This window comes from Xiphophorus couchianus, chromosome 4 (assembly GCF_001444195.1).
Source record: "Xiphophorus couchianus chromosome 4, X_couchianus-1.0, whole genome shotgun sequence".
Taxonomy (NCBI): domain Eukaryota; kingdom Metazoa; phylum Chordata; class Actinopteri; order Cyprinodontiformes; family Poeciliidae; genus Xiphophorus; species Xiphophorus couchianus.
The window spans coordinates 14,061,170-14,081,993 of NC_040231.1; the positions used below are offsets into that span (position 1 = coordinate 14,061,170).

Below are 20,824 nucleotides of genomic sequence, written 5' to 3' on the forward strand. Positions count from 1 at the left end.
GCTTTACTAATTCAGCAAAGCCTTCTTCCAGATGTAGGAAGCAAAAGTAAAGCCTTTGGAAGATGCAAAAATTTCCCCTAATGGCTTCAATGAAAGTTCTTAATACAATCTCTTCAGAATACAAATTCTTAATGTAGATTTAGGAAAAGGTTGAAGTCACAAAATGTTCAAAAACTTAACATTCTGGTGGGTAATTAAGGTTGTGTGTACAAAATGCCTCAGTCCTACATTTTTTAATTAGCTTTTGTTTGTCTTTTTGTTTTGCTTTGAATCCTGTGTTGAATAATTAAGTACTTTGGTTCACAAAAGTAGAGTTTTTTTTTTCTCTTCTTATAGATATAGACATTTCTTACTACAGTCAAACACATTTGTCACATAGAACATTTTAAGAAAACAACCTTTTTGCCCCCTGAATCTCAAGAGAAATGCCTTTTTGAAAACCAGGACTGGTATCCTTTCTTCTTCTTGGATGGATCAGTGACACATGTGACTGTAACAAGTCTCAAGTGTGATTGTCTGTACAACACCTTAGCCTGAAGCTCCCCAACAGTCCATTTGAACTGAAAAGGGTTTCAGAAAGGAGATAAAACAAATAAAGAATCAAAGAAAAAAGCAAAGTTACCCTGCTTTCAAGCACTTCAATCATCTGCACTATTGCATTTGAGAAGCACTTACTTTTTTCTTTGGACGCAATAAGATCATGGTGTGTTAGAGCTTTTCACACACTATCTCTCCGCCTTGCTTAGGTCTTTAGATTTTTACTTACATAAAACATGGCATGACACATCAGACCAGTCCTAAAAAGAACATGGTGCATAAAATGCATTGTTGCTCATTAAAGCCGTGTCATTTATAATGAAATTACTCTCATATTTACCTTAAAAAGTAAATATGAGAGGAGAATATTAAGGAATTCTTCAAAAACATGTCTTAAAAATAGCATCACAGCCAGGTAAATCTTTTTTATTAATATTTGGCAAAAAAAAGTAATACAAGGAGTGAAATGGCTTGAAGAGCCACCAAGATGACTCCAAGGAACGAATGAGAAACTGAGAGGAAAAAAGAAGGTTCAAGTGAGAAAGGGAAGCAATCGTAAAAAGGCAATAGAAGAAAAAGGCTTAAAGGTTTTTGCATAACTGTGTGTATGAGTGTGTAGGGGTGTACATAAAAAACTGAGCATGTTTCTCTTAAGGCAATAGATGTTCTTGTTAGGAACCTACTATGGCTGACAGAAACATCAAGATTAAACCAGAGAGGGATAGAAGCAGGCTGATTCAAAGATGAAGGGAGAAGCACAAAGAGGTTAGCAGAAGTGCAGGAGAAGACAACGTCAAAAGAGAGGTAGAGATGAGGAATCTGGCAGAAATGGAAAAAGTAGGGGACGTATCTGTGCATCGGGCATCACATTCGAGAAACAAGGTCTTATCGGAAAATTACTGGCTGATTGGAGATCACCAGGGACCAAGAAAAAGGGACGAGTAGAGAAGGTTTTATGAGCACAAACCTACCTGTGGAGACACATACTGCAGACTTACCTCGTCACTGCACTATTTCTAGCTGATTTTCGTTTCATATCAGTTTTCAACTCAAGACAAATGTCTGCCTTTCTATAGTCGTTTGTATGCTTTCACACATAAACACATACATTATCAACAAACACCTGAGGTAATGCCTCACTTTTTCTTCCTGTCACCCTCTCTCCTTCACCGTCTGCAGAACCCCAGCTGCACTGCCTAATGCAGTTATGTATCTGGAATCTATAACTGGATTTACTCACAAACTCTAACCCCACCCCTGGTCTGTCTCCTTTCTCTTCCAATGTCTCATCATCTCTATAGCTATGTCCTGTGGCGATCCCGGTGTGCCACCTAATGCAGTAGTCTCGGGAACCCATAGCTGGACATACAGTTCTGTTCTGCAGTACTCCTGTTTGCCTGGCGGGGTTCTAGTGGGAAATTCTACTCGCAACTGCCAAGAAGATGGCACATGGAGCGGGGCACCGCCCTACTGCACAGGTAGGCAAACTATGTTTAAGGCTGTAAACAATCACAGCTTAAAATGTACACATTTGCACAACTTAACGCTTAGAAATTGTTCACTAAAATCAGATATATCAGTTAAAATGATCAGCAATAGATGTAGTGTATCTAATTTTGTTTAAAGTATTCTACGTAAGCATGTAGTTTATTTTCTTATAGATTGCAAAACCTACATAGATGGTTAATTAAACTCTACCTTCAATAGTTATTTGCATTTCTGGTGAAAATGTATAAAAACATAAAATGAAGTTATAGTTTTAATGTACATAGATAAGAAGCAATGCAACATTAAGATTTTTTTTAAACAAAATGACTGCCATACCTATTGACACCCTTTACAGATGTAAATTGAATGCATGCAAGTACAGCTTTTATTTTTATTTTTTATTTATTTATTTTAAATTAGACCCAATTTTTTAGGTTAATAGTAGGGTCAGGGTCTTTTAATTTAATTATACCTTTCTACAATTTCTTATTTTTCTTAAATTGAAATATGATGTTACAAAGATGTATATTTATTTTGGTTAACTTGGGCAAGAGAACATGCCATTCAAGTAAAGTAGATATATGTTGTATATCTAGAATCAGAGAAATATTTTAAAGAAGTAAAGCAACTTGATATGTGATAAATGTGTGGTTGGTGTGGGGCATTAACACGCAGATTTTGCTAAATGTCTAATCATTTTTGCTAAATGTCTAATCATTTTGTTTTTGTTTTAGATAATACATCAGCAGTACAGATTTCATATAGAACCTATTTTTACCAGGGTTGCTGTGAGGATTCTTAGTCACCTTAAACCTAAACCAGTCCAAATAGTATTAATGGAGTCACTGGTTTTCTTTCATTTCAAATACAGTCTCCTTTCAGGTGCAAGCAGGGACTGTGGTTAAACTGACAGAGTGGAAATAATAGCAGAACCACATGCAAAGTGTTTTGCACTTCATTTTGAACAGTAAATATTAAAGAAACTTAGTTTAATTTTTGTTTGCTTCTGCTAAGAGAGAGAGACACTAAGGAGGGATTTGTGGCTTCCAGCCAACTATCAAGAGAGACCCTTTTTTCCATAATCATGAAAATGTCTGCAGTTATCATGCTCAGTTGTGTGGTAGTCATCAGTTATTTCTACTTGTACTGAAGTGGGACTTCACTTGTTAGGGAGTACTTTTAAACTGCAGTGTTGTCATTTTTTGACTGAGCTAAAGAGCTGTAAATCCTTCTACTACAGGTTAGCTCACTGTATCAAAAGCGATGATGATGAAATTAGATTACCTTTACTTCTACACTAATCACTGCTCATTATGGCTAAACATTAGTCTTTCCCCTGCAGATTAATAGCAGTGAGCACTAACTTGTAGCGCATGAGTGTGTCCCAGGAGAAGATTTAGAATTTTCCACAATTTGGGACATAAATTACACACCTGAGGAGACATCATAATTTGAAATCAGTTAATCAGTTTAATAGCTGAAAAACTGCATCAAGCTGTTTATAACCTTGATTATAATTACCTACCCCTTGCTTATCAAAAACAAACCACCCCATGACCACACTGCCCTTTTTTGCACATGTTTATTTCCTAGCTGTATAAAATAGACTCAAAGTGAAGTCATTATTGAAGATCTTTCTTAAATAACATTATTCCAGTCATTTTGTAGCGATGTGTGGATTCCATCTTAAGAAGGTGGTTTACACTGAACATTCACTTTAGGTAAGGCAACTTTATTTATATAGCACCTTTCAGCCAAAGGCAATTCAAAGTGCTTGTACAAGAAAGTTAAAAAACAACATATAACAAGAAGATAGTAATAATAATAATAAAAATCAAGCATATTAAAAATAGACAAAATAAACATTAAACATTTTAAATATAGTGAATGAATACAATTAAAAAAATTAAGAATAGGCAACTTCAAATAAGGAGGTTATTTTGAACTTTAGCTCAATTGCTTGAGCTACAGGATACTGTGACTACAACAGCCTTGGTCTTACCTAAAATGTTTGACACCTTCATATTTAAAAAAAAATATGTAACATAGAATCAAGGCAGTTCTGAAGAGAAAATGGGGTCTAACCGAGTACTTACAAGGTCTACATAATAGACTTAAAGTGGTTGCTGAGTGTGTCCGCAAAATGTGACCTTGCACTGAGCAACTGTCTCTGTGACAGTCTGCTTGTGTCTTATAAAAATTCTCCCCACTTGTGATAAGATTCTTGCTGGTTAGAAAAGACAGCAGCATGAACTCTGACAGTCTTCTGTTTCTCCGGGTGACTGTCTCCAATGCTATTCTTGACTGTGTGCTGGTTGGCTAATGTTGCGCATCTGAGAATAAGTCGGTGAAGTTATTCTTGTTTCCTGTGCATAATGTAAGTGATGCTTTGCAGTAGGCTTACACAGACACAGACCCCATGTTAACAAAAAAATGATCATTTTGAAACTCATCAACTATTGTCTCAGTAGTTGAAATGCAATGAGCTGCCTGTGATGGCCTGAAAACAGAGCACTAAGCAGGGAAGATTTCAACCTGCAGCTAAAGACTTGATTGAGATTCAAGACTCTGCATTCAGAAGTGCACCCAGTTAAACGGACAATTCCTACTGAGTTTGAGCTGCTAAAGTTGTGACGCGCTAAACAGATCTTTAGAAAAGTTTATGATGGCATAAAAACAGTTGTTTGCATGTCTGGGTATATATGCATGTATTTGTGTGTCATTATATCAAACAGAAGAAAACTGTTTAGGAACTAATCAGGCTAAAAACATGAAAATTTTTGATACATAATGGTTTTAAGCGAAAACATTTTGCCTTTCTACTGACCATAATTCACACTGTTTTCATAGTTTGGCTGGTCTTGTGACTCATACTCAGGTGTGACATATATGTTTTTTTCATCTTCATGACACAATTTTTTTTTGCTGTTGCTGTAAATTTTAATTCATACTACAATCGTGAACCAAGAATTAAGTATTGGCGTTTGCCTTGGAATGTGCTTCTAGGAGAGGCAGGATTACGTCTCCATGCCCTGGTGGTTGCGAAGAAAATGAATAAAAATGACTTTGTAGAGTGGCTTTCTTTGTGCTACCGCTTCATGCAATGCAACCGCCTCTATCACCCAATATTTACACTGCATGCATCTCTGCTCCTCTCCACCGTACACAGTACACAGTGGATAAGAGTCATTCCCAACTTTGATTTAGAGCAGGAACATCGGTGTGTCAGAAACTGCCGGCAGACTTCCAACCCATGGTCGTCAGTTTCTGTGAGTTTGTTGTAAAGCAGGAAACTGAACATGTCCCCAGATCATATTATTAACATGGACAAGATTACCCTCACGTTTGACAATCTCTAAATAAATGCTAGTTATACTCCAGAGAGACTTAAAGTCAGAAATATACAGTATTAAGCTTTTTAAAATTTCTAATTGCATCAAACAATAAATATCATGTTAATGTATTAAGTAAATTTAAATTGTGTAAGTGAACTGATTTGTTGGTCATATCTTATAGTTCCACTGCAAAGAAGAACTACATTTCTTCACCTAAATATGAGCGTTGTTATGCTTTCTAAATTTAATTGACCATTTCTCATTTCCCTATAGGAGCTAGTCCTGGATTGTGCGGAGACCCTGGGATCCCGCCACATGGCACCAGACTGGGAGGGGAAGAATTTAAGACCAAGAGCCTTCTGCGTTTTAGCTGCGAGGCCGGGTATAATCTGATTGGCTCAGCTGAGAGGACCTGTCTTCACAACAGCAGCTGGAGTGGTACACAGCCCGTGTGTCAAGGTAGGAAGTGGAGCTCTGACCATTTGTTTGAATTCTGTTATCTAATAATTTCGTTCTGTAACGATCAGGAAGCCGTTATAAAGCTGCACTGCACCTCAAAGATCGTATAGCTTACAGAATACCTGCATGTTTCTGTCACAGCACTAGGTTTTATTTCTACTGAAAATCGATGAAGTGATTCTTCTGTGGAACAAATCAGATATTTATGTACCTTTGTAAACAATAATCTACATGTGCAAAGCCTTTTTAAATTTGTTTCATTATAAAATCCGGCTGCCTGATTTATACCAGGCCCTGTGATGTGACAACATAGCATATTGAGAACTGTCTGTCTTGTTGAGACATTTCGATAGCAACCTATTCCTGGCTCATTACCTTTGGGTCCCAACCCAGTTTCTTTAAAACATTACAGCTGAAATGAAATATGCTATAAAATGAGTCTTTCCACATTTTGCGAAAATCTATAATGCATTTGTGGATGTGGACTTTTCACCATGCACTGGAAAAATATAAATCAGCTGAGGCCCAGGAGTTGTTGAGCATTGGCTCTTTTTCTGCACATAAAGCAGCATCAGGCACACAACTGACAGTAAGAAACTGATCCTTTATCAAACAAACAGGCTTTGCGCTACATACTATATATTTTCTATAATGTGAAGAAGCTTGCTCATTGTTCATTCTTGCAAGCCGTGACAGAGATAGAGTATTCATGAAATGAAGCCCTGTAGACATGAGTTATGAATGTGTTGAATCTGAGCTTCTTCAATTTTCTCCCTGGTTCAGGATCATATTTTCACTGCAGATACATATCTCTAAATTAGAATAACATTGAAAAGTAAATCTATTTGAGTGATTAAATTCAAAAAGTTAAAATTATATAGCTTCATTACACACAGAGTGATATATTTCAAGGTTTTTATGCAGTTAAGTTTGATAATTATGGCTTACAGCTAATTCAAACACTAAATTTCTCAAAAAGTTAGAATATTACATGTGACTGGTTTGTAATACAGAGGAGATATGTCTATGTACTGCACAGTATGTACAGTCGATACTTGGCCTCCGGCTCCTTTGACATGTATTACCATCTACTTTATAGAGTCAAACATGGAGAACCAACATCTAGTTTTATCAGATCTGAATCCAGAGAAACCCCAACTAGGTTACAAATTTGTATCCTTACTAAACATGGGGAACCAATATGTAGTTCTATACTTTTACCTTTTTGTAAACTTTTTATGCTTTTATTTTTCTCTTTTGTTATTATGTTTGTATTTCCTCTAACTCGTGTAAAGCACTTTGAATTGCCTTGTTGCTGAAAATTTGCTATATAAATAAAATTACCTTACCTTATCAGTGCATGGTAACAATTAACTTAGCCTTTGGGTCTCCTGCATTGTTGCGTCTGTTGTCTCTGATCTTCCTCTTGACAATACCCTTCAGAGTCAAAAATTCATAACCAACTCTCTCAAGCACAGTTTTTTTTATTGTGGACAATGCTGTTCACAATAAAAAAAGAAAGTGCTGAAAGATTAACAGGAAGTGCTGGTTATAAAATTTTGAATGTTCCCCAGAACCTTGCCCCCATTAAGTCTCATTGACTTTGGAGTTATGTGCACTGAAATATTTCTTTGAATATCTCATAGATTCTCTTTTGGGTTTAGTTCAGGGAAATTTGGTAGTCAATCAAGCACTACCAAAACAGTCAAGTACTCTTGGTACTCTCTTTTTGGGTAGGTGCCAAGTCAGAGTGGGAAATAAAGGTTTGTCTGTAAAGGAAAGGATAAAATGTCTTGGTAGATGATTCTTACTAATCATTTACCTAAAATGTCCAAAAATTGTCTTGGTAAATGACTGCAGCGACTTTGGACTTGATAAAACACAATTGACTAATATCAACAGATGGCAGATGTTAGCTGTGCTTCACATCATAATCCCTAAATCATCACTGACTGTGGAAATCTCACACTGGACTACATGCCACTTAGCTTCTGTGCCTTCTCACTCTTTTTCCAAACCACAGGACAAGAGTCTTTCTTCTTTATTGTCATGTCTCTTCTTTACTTAATCTTATTTGTTTCCCATTGTCCAAGTAACACACAGTTAAGCTTTCTGTTATTCAGGAGTGACTTAAGATAAGTACCGTAATGCAACAGTTGTATATCCCAAACACATCTGTGTGTTGTAGCACTTGAAGCACCGATTCCTGCTGCAGTCAATGTCCTGTTAATCTCTCTTTTGAGTGGGATTTGCTTCGCCGGTTTTACAAGACTACAAGTGCTCCTATTTGTCTGCTGTTGATTATGATGCACTTGGTAATGTAGTCAAAGAAGCTATTAAACATTTTCCCTTAAAAAAAGGATTTATAAATTTAAAGCCAAAGTAGCTTCTACAAAACAGAAGGAAAAATAAAAAGAAATGTGATGTGATGTGCTGTATTATTCTCACAAGCTCAAAAACAAACCTGAGTGGAAAAAGTCATTAAGTTTGTGAAATTTGATACAAAATTGAGATATAAAATCTATTATATCTGTCTCTCTGAAATGAATCTTGTGCGTCACTTTTCTAATAAAGCTCAGTCTTTATAGTAGCAGTTTTTGAAGGCACTCTGTGGACAGATGGGAATTTACGGGAAATTAAAGAAGGTCTCTGTAGCGCTATAGACTCACTGGAAACCTCACACTGTTCCCCAAAATATTGCAGCTGAATAAAGCACATAATCTCCAGTGTGTCTGAGTGCTGGTGTTAGATGATGGAGTTTTTGGAAGGGTGAGTCATACAGTATCGGTGTCCACTTGAGCATTGTTAAAGGCCTGTAAAAAATAATTACCAGAATGCTAAAAGTCAGCCTTAACAACTTAAGGGCTTCCTGATATTGCTGAGCAAAGACATCAATTTGCTCTGATATAAACATCAGTTTAAAAAGTAGTAGGTTTTGTTTGCTGTGTTTATCACACTGCTTGACTTCATAAAGGTCAATATTGTTCACCTGTTGATTAATTGCACTCCAAAAGAGTCTTGTCAACCCTGAAATTATTGCTGCTTTGAAAATCCCAACTTTAATGCAGAAATGTAATGTAATTTTTCTTCATGTCAGAAATCAATATGTATGGGTTGTAGTTTCTTATGGCAAGGAAAAAGCTATAAGGCACAAAGTGTACATGTAACTTTTTTTTCCTTTTTTTGCAAGAAAGTCTGAACTCTATTAAATTGATTACACATACTAAAAATCCAACAGAAACATGCACACACCTTGGAGATGCACGTCTGTTTGCCTTTGCCAGGGCCCGTGTTTGTGTAAGGTGAATTATTTATGTCTGTCTACATTTGTTTTTCATTAGGCTAATAGTGGTTAAAAGTTGATTCAGAAACGGTGAGATTTCCATCACCGGGACACGAGTAAACAAAAATCCATAGACACAAATACGTACACATCCACAGACTGCTGCTACGGCACACACTCAACACTCCTAGCTGAAAACAGCAAAAATTTACTCTTGCACCAAGCTTTAAAAGGGTCCTAACAAATGAATCCAATCAATAGGTGGTTGATTGTTAAGGGCTGTCAGCTGTCATGATCTTATTAGTGAAATGCGCTGTGGGTGGTTGCTAATTCCTCCTGGTTCAGTTAATGTGCTTTGCCAGCAAACTAAAGTTCAATGAATCAGTAGTTCAGACCTTTCCTGTCTGCATTTAGTGCCCTTCCTGACAGTTTTGTAATGCAATCCGTAGACCAGTTGTGATCAAAAATTTAAAAGGCCTTTGCCATATCCCTCTCTGTCCACAAGGTCTAAATAATGAACCAACTCTACAACCCGGCAGCGTGAGCAATGCTTCCTTTGTTTTTTTCTGCATAAATGTTAAAGCTCATGAATCTTTTGCCCGACAGTCTGATTTTTTTTTTTCAGCAGACAGAACCAGGCAACACTTGGCCTTGGTGTTTTTTAATGCTTTAAGCAGCAGCCCTTTGGTAGATGATGCTGATTTATTCGAAGCTTCCAGTTAGTCTTAAGTGCACAAATGTAACCCAGAGCATCTGCCACTCAGTGTTGGGAATTAGGCCAACGACCTTTATTCATCAATCAGCCTCACTAACTAAAGGATGCATTTTAGGTTATTTCCAGCTGTCTCTAGTGATAATCACATTATTGCAGCCCAGAGCTGATCAGCACTGATTGACAGGAAGACACTAACAGCTCGCTTTGCAGTTATTTCCTCCATTAATCAGTGCTGACGGGTATGTTTTTTTTTCTCATCAATCCTCAGCTGTTTCTTGTGGTAACCCTGGCACCCCTGCCCATGGAAGAATTGTGTTCAGCGACGGCATCACCTTTGGCAGCTCAGTGGCTTACTCGTGTTGGGAAGGGTTTAAAACATCTGGATTGACCACCAGACACTGCACAACAAATGGCACATGGACTGGTCAGGCCCCAGATTGCACTGGTAAGCAAGCTTTTACATGATTACTATCTATGCAGTTTGTATTTTGAACACTGTTAGTGTAGCAGGGTTGCAGTCATAATATCTGATGCATTGAGGATAAGAAGTTTAGTTTAGATTGGTATCCATCACCAGTCCAGGATGTTATATGTAGGTAAGTGTAAGTACTGTATGTTGCATCAAAATACTTTAATTTGGCTAGTTTAACAGAAAACAAACATTTAGGAAACAGGAGTAAAAATGCATAGTTTAAAAAAAGCAGGATCCTGCACCTGGGAGCGAAAGGATTCTGCATGGTTGGGCTGAATTGCTGAAATTGGTTTTCACTGTCGCAGTTGCGTGACAAAATACATGTCCACTTCATGTCATCTTCCCATTCTTATTACAACCCCTCTGAGGAACATTTTGCCTCACTCTGTATGCAAAACTATTATATGATTGGTCTGAATTTTGTTTATTTGAAAAATGGCCTCAACTACTTTTTCACCCACAAAGTAGGATGGATAGTGTTGAGGAGCAATTCTCAGAGGCTAAGAGGAAGTACATATTATATGTAATTTTTCTCCTCCTCTGAACTTGTAAGTTTCCATGATTGCTGTGTTTACTATATTGCTGTAAACCACACATATGTCAAAACAACATGATGCATACTGCAGTGGGAGGGATTTCACCAGACGTTGGTTTGGTGTGTCTTGAAGGTTGTATGAAAACAATTCGACTTCGGTCTGACCATGCTGGTCCCTTTAAACAATGGTGACTAAGAAACGTTTGTTTTTCTAACTGTGACAGAGAGCTCTGTAAATAATCCTGTAACTCTTTAAAGAGAATTGAATAAATTAACATGCCTAAAAAAACAGATAAAACCCTTTCCATATTGCTGTAGCTAAGAATATTTTTTTTCTGGCTTGAGAAAAACTTTATTTCTCTAATTCTCCTTTCAGTGATCAGTTGTGGCGACCCTGGGCCCATCGCCAACGGCATCTATTTGGGAAGAGAATTTACCTTCAACCATACTGTGGCCTACCGCTGTAACCCTGGCCACCTGATGGAACCAGCTGGACGCAATGTTCTGAGCTGCACTAAAGATGGAACCTGGAACCAAACCAAACCCAGTTGCAGAGGTATCAGAAAGCAACATAAGTGGCAGATTTACTATCCGTAGGCAGTTTACCATCTGGTCGTGTTTCAGAAATGGCACCTCTGGGAGTGTCCAGCTTTTTGTATGAGATACCACAACTGTTCTGATCTGCAAGTTCAAGCATAATTGGCTCATTTCAAGAGTGAGTCAAAAGCCTATGAGGGGCAGCACAGATTAGTGCAGTCGCAAACAGGTAGGCCTGTTGATCCCCATAGTCCAGTCATTTATACTACATTAGTTAGACAGCAAAGCTGTGTTTCTTGGAGCATAAGACAGGCACAGCAAAAACTTTAGGACCTCAAAGTTTTTTCATCACACAACAAGATTGCATATATAGTGAGATTAGGATTGAATAATTAAAAGTAAGTTTTTGTAAATTAAAAAAAAAATCTTTGCAATGACTACTGAGATGACACTACGTCTTTTAAGTAATTTGTACATCACCAAGTATAAAAATGAAAAATTGCATCAAACGTGTTGCGTAAGTATTCTTAAACAGATCCTTTGTTGAAGCACTTTTTGACTTTTTAAACCTGCATTCAAGTATGGCAAACTATATTCTATATTATCCTGACAGAAATTTTAGTTGTTCTGGTAGGATTTTACTAACATGCTCATTTTTAATTCTACAGCTAAATACATAGTCTGTAGAGAAGCTACACAGGATCAAAATGACCTTTTATTCACACTAGTATAAATACATTTTGGCACAGTGAAGACAGCCGTCCTTCATCGAAACCTGCTTGTCCTAGCAGTGTTTTTGTGGATGTCTGGTATTCTTCAAATTATTGAACAAATGAGTAGAGTACCATGGCAAAATTAGTTTCTTTCAAAGTACTGACCAACATCTTCCAAGCCTTACGGTAGAATGTGTAATGGTTTGACAAAATCACTTGAAATTAAGATGTTCTTGACAAATTTAACAACACCTATAGTGGGTTAATGCTGCCAAATCAGATTGTGAGATATAGACTCCTTCCACAGAAAACCGGACGCTCAAATCAAAAACATGGTTTTACAAAGTCTTAGTTTAATTGGCTGGTGGAGTAGATGGGTAAGGAGTTAGACTGTTACAGTTTTGTTTTGTTTTTTATCTTATTGCATGTATTGTTATGTTTTTCTTAAATAAGTAATATTTGTTAACATTTCTCAAACTTTTTAGAGCATTATAAAAACTGAGAGAGTATCTGATAACATTTTTTGCTCCTTTCAATTCCATCAGTTCATTCGCTACATTAAAGCTCTGCTTATTGAAAAATTACACAGTATTTTCTACTAACATGCATTGAGGATCATAAAAAGGGGTGTGGGAAGATAACATTTCTATGCTATTGGAATTGGTATTAAAAAAAGTGCTGATTTCACTAAGAAATGATATTTAAATGAGTGCTGATTTGCCAAAATAAAAGGCTGAGGATGAACTACACTTCTGCTGGAAAATCGGGACACAAGAACATTACCGGTCAAAACAACAGTGTGAGTTTTTAAGGCAAAAAAAAAAAAAAAACTTCTGTTCAAAAGAAGAAGTTAAAAGAAAGCATACAGTGTTTGAGAATGGTACAGTAAAACAACCTAGTTTAGACTATTATGCTCAACAACACTAACAGGGAAATGTTTCCTGCAATCCTCTCTACCACCTCTTCCCATAAACAGAAAATATCCTGCTGGCTTTCTCAGTAGCTGAGGCTTTGAACTAAGATGAAAAAAATGAGAAAACTGGGAGAGAGGATGCTGAAAAGGAACCAACCAAAGGAGTTGGAGAGGTAGAACAGAAAAGAAAAAAAAAAACGATACTGTTGGTGATGGAGACTGACGAGGAAATTGAAAAGTGGAAATTATAGGTGTTAGGGATGAATAAGAACTGGGGATGTAAATGGGCTTCAAGCTCTCTCCCATTTGTTTGTCCACTTTCTTTTCATCTTCTGTTCCCTTAGTGCTCACCTTTCTCCTGCTCTTTAGAGTATTCCTCTCATATCATGAGTTTTGTTTACTCCTCCCATTTCCATCACCTTTGTGTAGATCCAACCCTATTTTGATGCAAAACCATTTATTTTTCTTAAATATGTAAACAAATAAATAAACTCGGAGAATTCAAGGCTGTAGTTTGACAGATTTTGTAATCGAAGTAATAACAAAGGGTGATAGGTATGCGGTGGAAGGTAAAGAGGCCTAGCAGTGACAAGGGAGGAGAGAGAATCAAAGCGGTAAAGAGGTGCATTTGGAAAAAATGGGATTAGAATGGAGGGTGGTGCAAACAAAACCAACAATGGCACACATTGAGCAACAGAAAGATTAAGAGAATAAGAATTGGGATGTCAAGAAAAAGAGATTTAAGAAAGTGAATGGAAATGGAAAAGGGAGGTGTTTTGATGAGGCATCACAGTGGCAGCAAAGAGGAAGCAAAAGAGAAACAAGTGAGAAAGGAAAGAAGCGATGGGAAAACCGAGAAGCAAATCAATAGCTGCCCCCAAACCTGTAAACACACCGTGAGAAAAGGAATTAGGCTCATAAAAATGTGTTGGCTAGCTGAATTGTGCCAAGAGCGAAATGCCTAAAAGAAAAATAAAGGCAGAGGGGAAGTGGTCCAAAAAGGCGTGAGAGGGGAGACGAGGGGTTCAGGGGTAAGGAATGAGAGAAAGCTGGAGCTGGGGACTAACAGGGGTGAGGTAGGGGAAGATTTGCAAGGAAAGAAGAGTGGGTGGAGTAGGTGGAAGGAGTCAACAATACTAATTAGGTAATGAATTAGTATTGTTGAGATACATGAACTAAGTTTACTTCTCTTCCTCCAGGTTTTGATGTCACCGCACTCTATAGTTCAAAATCCTACATTTCCAAACACAAGTGTCCTTTAGGCACTGGAGACTTGTGGAAATACAGGCCTTGAATATTAAAAAAGCTGAAGTCAATAAAAGTGTTTTCTTTCATTTTTAGACAGCTGGAGTTTGTTCGATAATAACAAAGTTGTTTATATGAAGGAGAAAACACTCATACAGTGATTAATTTGGATCCCCGTTAGCTTCTGGCCAGCCACCAGCTATTGTTCCTGGAGTCACAAAGCAATAAAATGATGAACTGCATGCTGAACAAAACTGGCAATGACTTGTGTGCAGGTGTATAGATTATTCCTTTGGATGGGGGCGGACCAGCCAAACACATTGTAGGAATATGAAATGAGCAATACTGAATGATGAGACACTTTCTTTTTTTGTCTCAGAAAATGACTTTGGGGACATTGGAGGCTTCTTCAGAACGCTCGTGACTCTGAAGGACAGAAATATGTTGCTTAAGATCCTGCAAACAGATGTAGCTGGCTCAAACTCATTACATAAACAATGACATGATAGAAAAAGCCAAATAGCTATTATTTCATACTGAGAGAAATTTATAGTTGTATTTTCATACAATCTCAGTACTTCATCTAGACCTTTGATGGGTTCATACATCTACATTTTTTAACCTTTTTTTTTGGTTTCCAGGCAACCACATCTGCTTGCAACAAGCTAATCAACTTACTAATTTTGGCTTTGAATGTCACAAGCATTCTGAAAAAAAAAAAAAAACAGCCTTGTGTCTGGATCCATGTGTGCACCCTGTATCATCAGAACGGTGTGAATGGAGCATGACACCATCTGTCTCCTAGTTAGACAGAAATTACACTGACTTTATGAGACGTTTGAAGCCTTGCAGATGGTTATCATTATCTCAGGGAGTTAGTTACATGCACACACAGAGATGTTTATCGTGTCATGAAGTTATCTGCACGCACATCAGTGCACGTGAACTGTTCTGCAAATGTGTGCACGTCATCTTTAATAACTTTGTCATGCATAAACAGCACATTGCCTAATGATCAAATGATAACAGATTCCTCCTTTAATGCACAATAATCTTCAGACAGCCGCAGACAATCTGATATCATCACCGAACACTGGCAGTTTCAAAATTAAGCGTTAAAATAGTCATGGGCTTTTGTGAATCATTACCAGAAATAGAACTGCCACTCGAAATGTGTATCAGAGGGAAGAATTAAGGGATATCATCTAAATCTTCATTCAAAACACATTTGAAAGAAAACCCAATTTTTGCTGAATAAAAGTAGACAGATTATGGCCTCATTGAATGTTGATGACTTGGTTTGAATCATGAAGCTTAAAATCTTCATTAAAAGTAGTAAAAGCTTTTTGGGGTAAAGGGTCATTGCAATAATGTTTGACACAGTACACTCACAAATCCTTAAAATAAATGGTCGTTATGGTGACTTGGTGATGCTAAGATGGAACATTTCTGTTGTTTTCTGTCTGCCAGTGAAATTTGCTCACAATCCCCTTAGCTGTGCATAGTGGCAAAACATAACCTTTAACGGGTTTTTCACAGTTTCAGTGTTTTTAAAACTTTTAATTATTTTCTCTGACTGTAGATATGGACAAGTTTTAGTGAAAATCTATCACCTTTTCTGTAATTCCCTACTTAAGAGGATCAGCATACATCTCTCTTACAAGAATGAAATGCTCTCTTGTTTTAAAAGAGGGACTAAGTGAAATGGGTCTCTGTGTTAAATTAAGGGTAAAATGCTGTGTATATCCTCCTGAGCTGCATACACAAAGTTTCATAGGATAAGCAGAGATCCTGACAATTTTGCTGAACTTTGATTTGTGTGTGTTTGCCTCAGTTATCCAGTGTGGACATCCCCCCCAAGTGCTCAATGGAAAGGTCGAAGGGACTGATGATTCCTGGGGATCCAGTGTGAGCTACAGCTGTTTTCAGGGTTATCAGATGTCTATCCCTGCTGTCTTAACCTGTGAGGGAAACGGGACGTGGACTGGAGACATTCCACAGTGTTTGCGTGAGTTCATATTCTTCTTTTTATTCTTAATAAGAATATAAAGAAGCTCAAGAAGCTCAAATGGAGCACACTCCATTTGAGCTTAAGCAAAGGATTGTCAGCGATGCTAAAAGTACAGAACAGTAAGAGTGTTGACTGTCACTATTTGGTTTTGAAGCTGTTCTGTGTGGGGATCCTGGTTCTCCTGGTGAAGGATTCAGAGAGGGGAACATCTTCTCATACGGGTCAGTTGATAAACTTTGGGATTTCTACACGGGACAAAATGCTTTGTCATTAGGGGTGCAACGACTGCAGTGTTCTGGCCGGTTGCCGATTACCGATCTTTTAGAGGCCTGACCTGCCTATTTTGATTTTAGTGGATACTGATCTTTTTTTTTTTTGCCTGAGTTGTTGCTAAATATAAAAAGAAAGTTTGGGATGACTATTGTTAACTGACCTGGTTGGTCATGTCCACCAGTCAATTCTCTCTCACAGCAGAGCAAAAGAAGAGAGTGGTTAATTTGCAGACCTTTGCATAGGTAGATAAGATCGGTGAGTACGATCACCTTCACATGTAAGTACTGGCCGATCACCGATCTCCCAAAATTGAAAAAATTGGGGCCGGTTGATTTATCGGTGCACCCTTATTTGTCATAGTATTTGCTGTGTGGCACAGAAGAATTTCCAGATATCGTCATGGCTTTAAACACTGGGGCTTCTGTAATGTTTATGTGTGATTTAATATTTATTTTCTCTTACAGGTCAGAGGTCAGGTTTTACTGCCATTCCCCCTATGTGCTGGTGGGCTCTGCCACCAGACTCTGTCAAGCAGATAGGATTTGGAGTGGGCATCAACCAACCTGTATAGGTAACTAAAAGAAAGAAAACACGATTGCTTTCTGACTAGTAGGATGCATCAGAAAGTACATTTTTAGACGAATCACTGCTTGAACACACCTGATTAAATTTAATGAGTACAGTAATTGGCAGGTTTCTGTGGAACATAAAGATGCGTTGAAGAGAAAATTCAACTATTTGATTTTAGTGTGATGAAGCAGGGGGCATATTTTTAACAAGCAGGATACATGTTCCTACTTAACACCATCTCCTGCTCCATCTCAGAAATTTGCATTTCACATAATTTAATGGGTTTACTTTATTACTAGTTTTGTAGATGTTCATTCATTTTTGTGTGTGTGTTATTTTGGTCTGATTACCTGTATTTGTATGTCCTTGGAAAATAAATAAAAAAAATCTTCATAAAATAATTGTTTTTATGCATGTTATTTGGATGGCACAGTTGGTAATGTAATCATAGGAGCATAATGAAATACAATGTTTACTTTTTATGTCTGTGTAGACCCAACCTTCAACAGTTGTCGTGATCCAGGAACTCCAGCCTATGGTATTCCGATCATGGCCCAGGGCTTTCAGGTGAGGACTTGATTGCGGTGAAGTAAAAAATATATATATTTTCAAAGCTTCTATGCAGCTGAAATTACCTTGCATTTTTTATTGAAAGAGATAAGCACATGTATGTAATCTGCTTATTATTATTGGATCGCAGGGCAGCAGTCAGCACTGTTGACCATGCTATATTACTGAAAACCAAACCGTGATGGTTTTACTAAGACCAGTAAAACCAAAACTATACATTAATGCAAGAACTATGTTAAAGTTATTGTGACTCTTTATGTACAAATCAAATATACATTTTTGATGAGAAGTTTATATGCTGTATATCAGCACAGGCATGAATATCATTATTGTCACTGTACTTTTGATTTAAAGAATTCTGGTAAAAATAATTACAAAGCAAAATTAATGCAAAGAATTTTAAAACAATAATTGGATGCATAAGTTTAGCCAAGATAGGCTCAAATATGTACTTGCAGCCTCCATAATGTGGATTAAAGTGACCCTAAGCACTTATTGGAGATTTGACCACTATTCTTGGTAAATGTGGTAGACATAGCTTAACTTAAGTATTTCACAAACTTTAATTTGTGTTGAGACTTTCCAAAAACTTGATGCTAACCCATTTTATGATTTCAAATTTTCTTGTTTACATTTAGAATCATTGTCTTGTTGAGACACACAACAGTCATCTTTCTTCATTATTCCATCTACTTTGTGTACAGTTACTCTGACAGCCACACACACCTAATGCATGATGCTGCATTCATCGTGCTTTATAGTTTATATAGCGTAGTTATGTGTGAAAGCCTAATCTCGACTCTTAAAAATGTACGTTTTGTTATTGTGGCTAAGAATTTGAATCTTTGTCTATTCTGATCATAAACCTTTTCTCCAGGCGCTATTTGGTTTGTCTGTGTAAGAACATTTTAGTTGAGCTTGAAGGGTCGTCTTCTTGTTTAAAATATATTTGCATCGTAAAGCAGGCTTTATCTTAGATGTTGACACTTGCGTTCCCCGAGTTTTAATTTTTTTAATTAGTTAAGATTTTATAAACATTTCACAGTATTTACAACACAGTTGAAAACAAGCAGTGTAAACCTGAGATAGATGAGTAACAAAAAATACAAACGTCCATGAATTACGTAGGAAAATGTTCTATTCAAAGAAAGAGATGATTGTAGATAATTATAGCAGTAACTGTGAAAAAGATTCTAAAAAAATCATCCAAAGTAATTTATGTCTAACTCAACTGTAGAAAGTAACATAATCTGATATGCACTTCATTTAAAGCTACTTCAGCTTTCTTTCGTGCAGTTAATGCGTTTTAAAATATTAAAAAGCCACCACGAATCAAAATGTCACCGGCAGTCACGCTGCTTGTGTTGGTGGCGGAGCAGCCGTGTTAACAGATGGCTGTCAGAGACTTTAACCAAGGCTCTGAAGACAACTGGGATGAGGTGGGGGTGAAAAGTAGAGGAGCTTCTGACAATCTGAAAGGCAGAATTGTAGACTACCAATGCAGTCTTAAGAAAGGGGATTAGGCGCTGATTGGTTCTGGAAGTCCGAGTTAAAAGATCAGTCAGCAGTTAACCCAGTTCAGTTTGAGGTGACTTTGACAGCGTGAGAACCGCAAGAACAGCAAACACCCGCTAGAATGAAGGCAGCAGCGTCCATAAATAAACCAATAGGAAACTTTGAGATATTACATAAATAGTACGACTGTGGCAAGGGTTTGAATATTAATAACTCTAATGTAAATCTAAAGGCTAGAACTCAGATAAGTTATTTAAACAGGTAATAAAGAGTAAAGAAGACTGTTTTTGACACCGGAGTTCAAGTTTAAGATTCTCAAATATTGATTGACAACGCAATTCTTCATCTTCATTCCCCAAACAAGATTAAAACACTTCTTTAAGAACTTTATCGCAGTGAATTGGTATATTAGCAGTCATGTGATGTACATATTCATTGGAAATGAGTCAGAAAACTGAAGGTTTTTTTTCATCCGCACAGTCATGATTTCTTTCCAAATGTGCCTTAAAAGCTTTTTCTCGGCACCCCCTCAACTTGTTTACCTGCTGAGTGTGTTGTGGATTGAAGGTTATTTTCTGTTGAATATGGCGTGGTTTTCAAATAGAACAGGCTAAACTGAATAGTCTTTCTGTCATCATATTTCAATGATACATAGGTGGGCAGTAAGATTTCTTTCAAGTGCCGCAAAAACTACCATATCCTCGGTTCGACAACAAGAACGTGCCTGGAAAACCTAACGTGGAGTGGAACTCAACCTGAATGCATAGGTAAGGATTAACTCAGGATATAACTATTACTTGTTCATATCAGGCTGTTAAGAAATCACTTGGCTGTTCAGTTGTTAAATTTTAGAATGTCTGCTTCTCATCACTCAGCTCATTCATGTCGACAGCCAGAAACCCCCAGTAACGTGGATGTTCGAGCTATGGACCTGCCAACTTTAGGATATACACTGATATACATGTGTCAAGAAGGTTTTTATCTGTCTGGTGGATCAGAGCACAGAACCTGCAAAAGTGATGGAAGATGGACAGGGAAACCGCCGCTCTGTAAAGGTATTCAGAAATTCTCTGCTTTTAAAATGGTTTTATCCTGGGTTTAAAATCGGATATATAGATAGAGCCAAGTGATGCACAATTTTTCAACAAGATAATGAAAAGGAATGATGAAACTCAAGACGGTTTTAATTCGTGACTAATATCAAAGCTTGATTTGATAGTAACCTTAATTGTATGTGCCAATTATTTTATCAATCAAATCACAGAGGTTTTATCTGTATTCTGCCAAATTACATTAAGGTGAAAATGTGCTTCATATTTATTTTCATAAAGTTTTCATTAAGACAGCTGTTTATTCACATTTTAACAGTTTAATGGATAAATTTAACAACACATTTAACTTCAACCAACCCTTTAAAGACCTTCTTGATCTTAATGTGGCAAAAAAAGAAAATGATTTGAACATCAACATTTCTGTACGAAAAATCATTTATTTGATGTCATAAAATATGAAAACATTCAAAGAAATAGAATTTTATCTATAGCTTCACAGTGATTGAGGAAACATTTATAAATACAGCGCAATAGTGTGTAATGGTTCTATATAATATGAGTCTGACTTTGTGAATAGAATTACTGATATAAATGAACATCA

At 37.0% G+C, this 20,824-nt stretch overlaps 1 protein-coding gene across 4 annotated transcripts in view; it reads left to right on the forward strand.

Moving 5' to 3' along the window:
* LOC114143174 (CUB and sushi domain-containing protein 1) overlaps positions 1-20,824 on the forward strand; it is a 437,499-nt gene that overhangs the window by 397,249 nt on the left and 19,426 nt on the right. For all 4 annotated transcript variants that reach the window (XM_028014977.1, XM_028014979.1, XM_028014978.1 and 1 more), the window contains exons 59-68: positions 1,839-2,015; positions 5,634-5,819; positions 10,086-10,262; positions 11,201-11,380; positions 16,067-16,240; positions 16,398-16,464; positions 16,981-17,087; positions 17,580-17,653; positions 19,827-19,938; positions 20,047-20,226. In XM_028014977.1, coding sequence (XP_027870778.1) covers positions 1,839-2,015; positions 5,634-5,819; positions 10,086-10,262; positions 11,201-11,380; positions 16,067-16,240; positions 16,398-16,464; positions 16,981-17,087; positions 17,580-17,653; positions 19,827-19,938; positions 20,047-20,226 — 1,434 coding nt within the window. The remainder of the gene's footprint in view (positions 1-1,838; positions 2,016-5,633; positions 5,820-10,085; positions 10,263-11,200; positions 11,381-16,066; positions 16,241-16,397; positions 16,465-16,980; positions 17,088-17,579; positions 17,654-19,826; positions 19,939-20,046; positions 20,227-20,824) is intronic.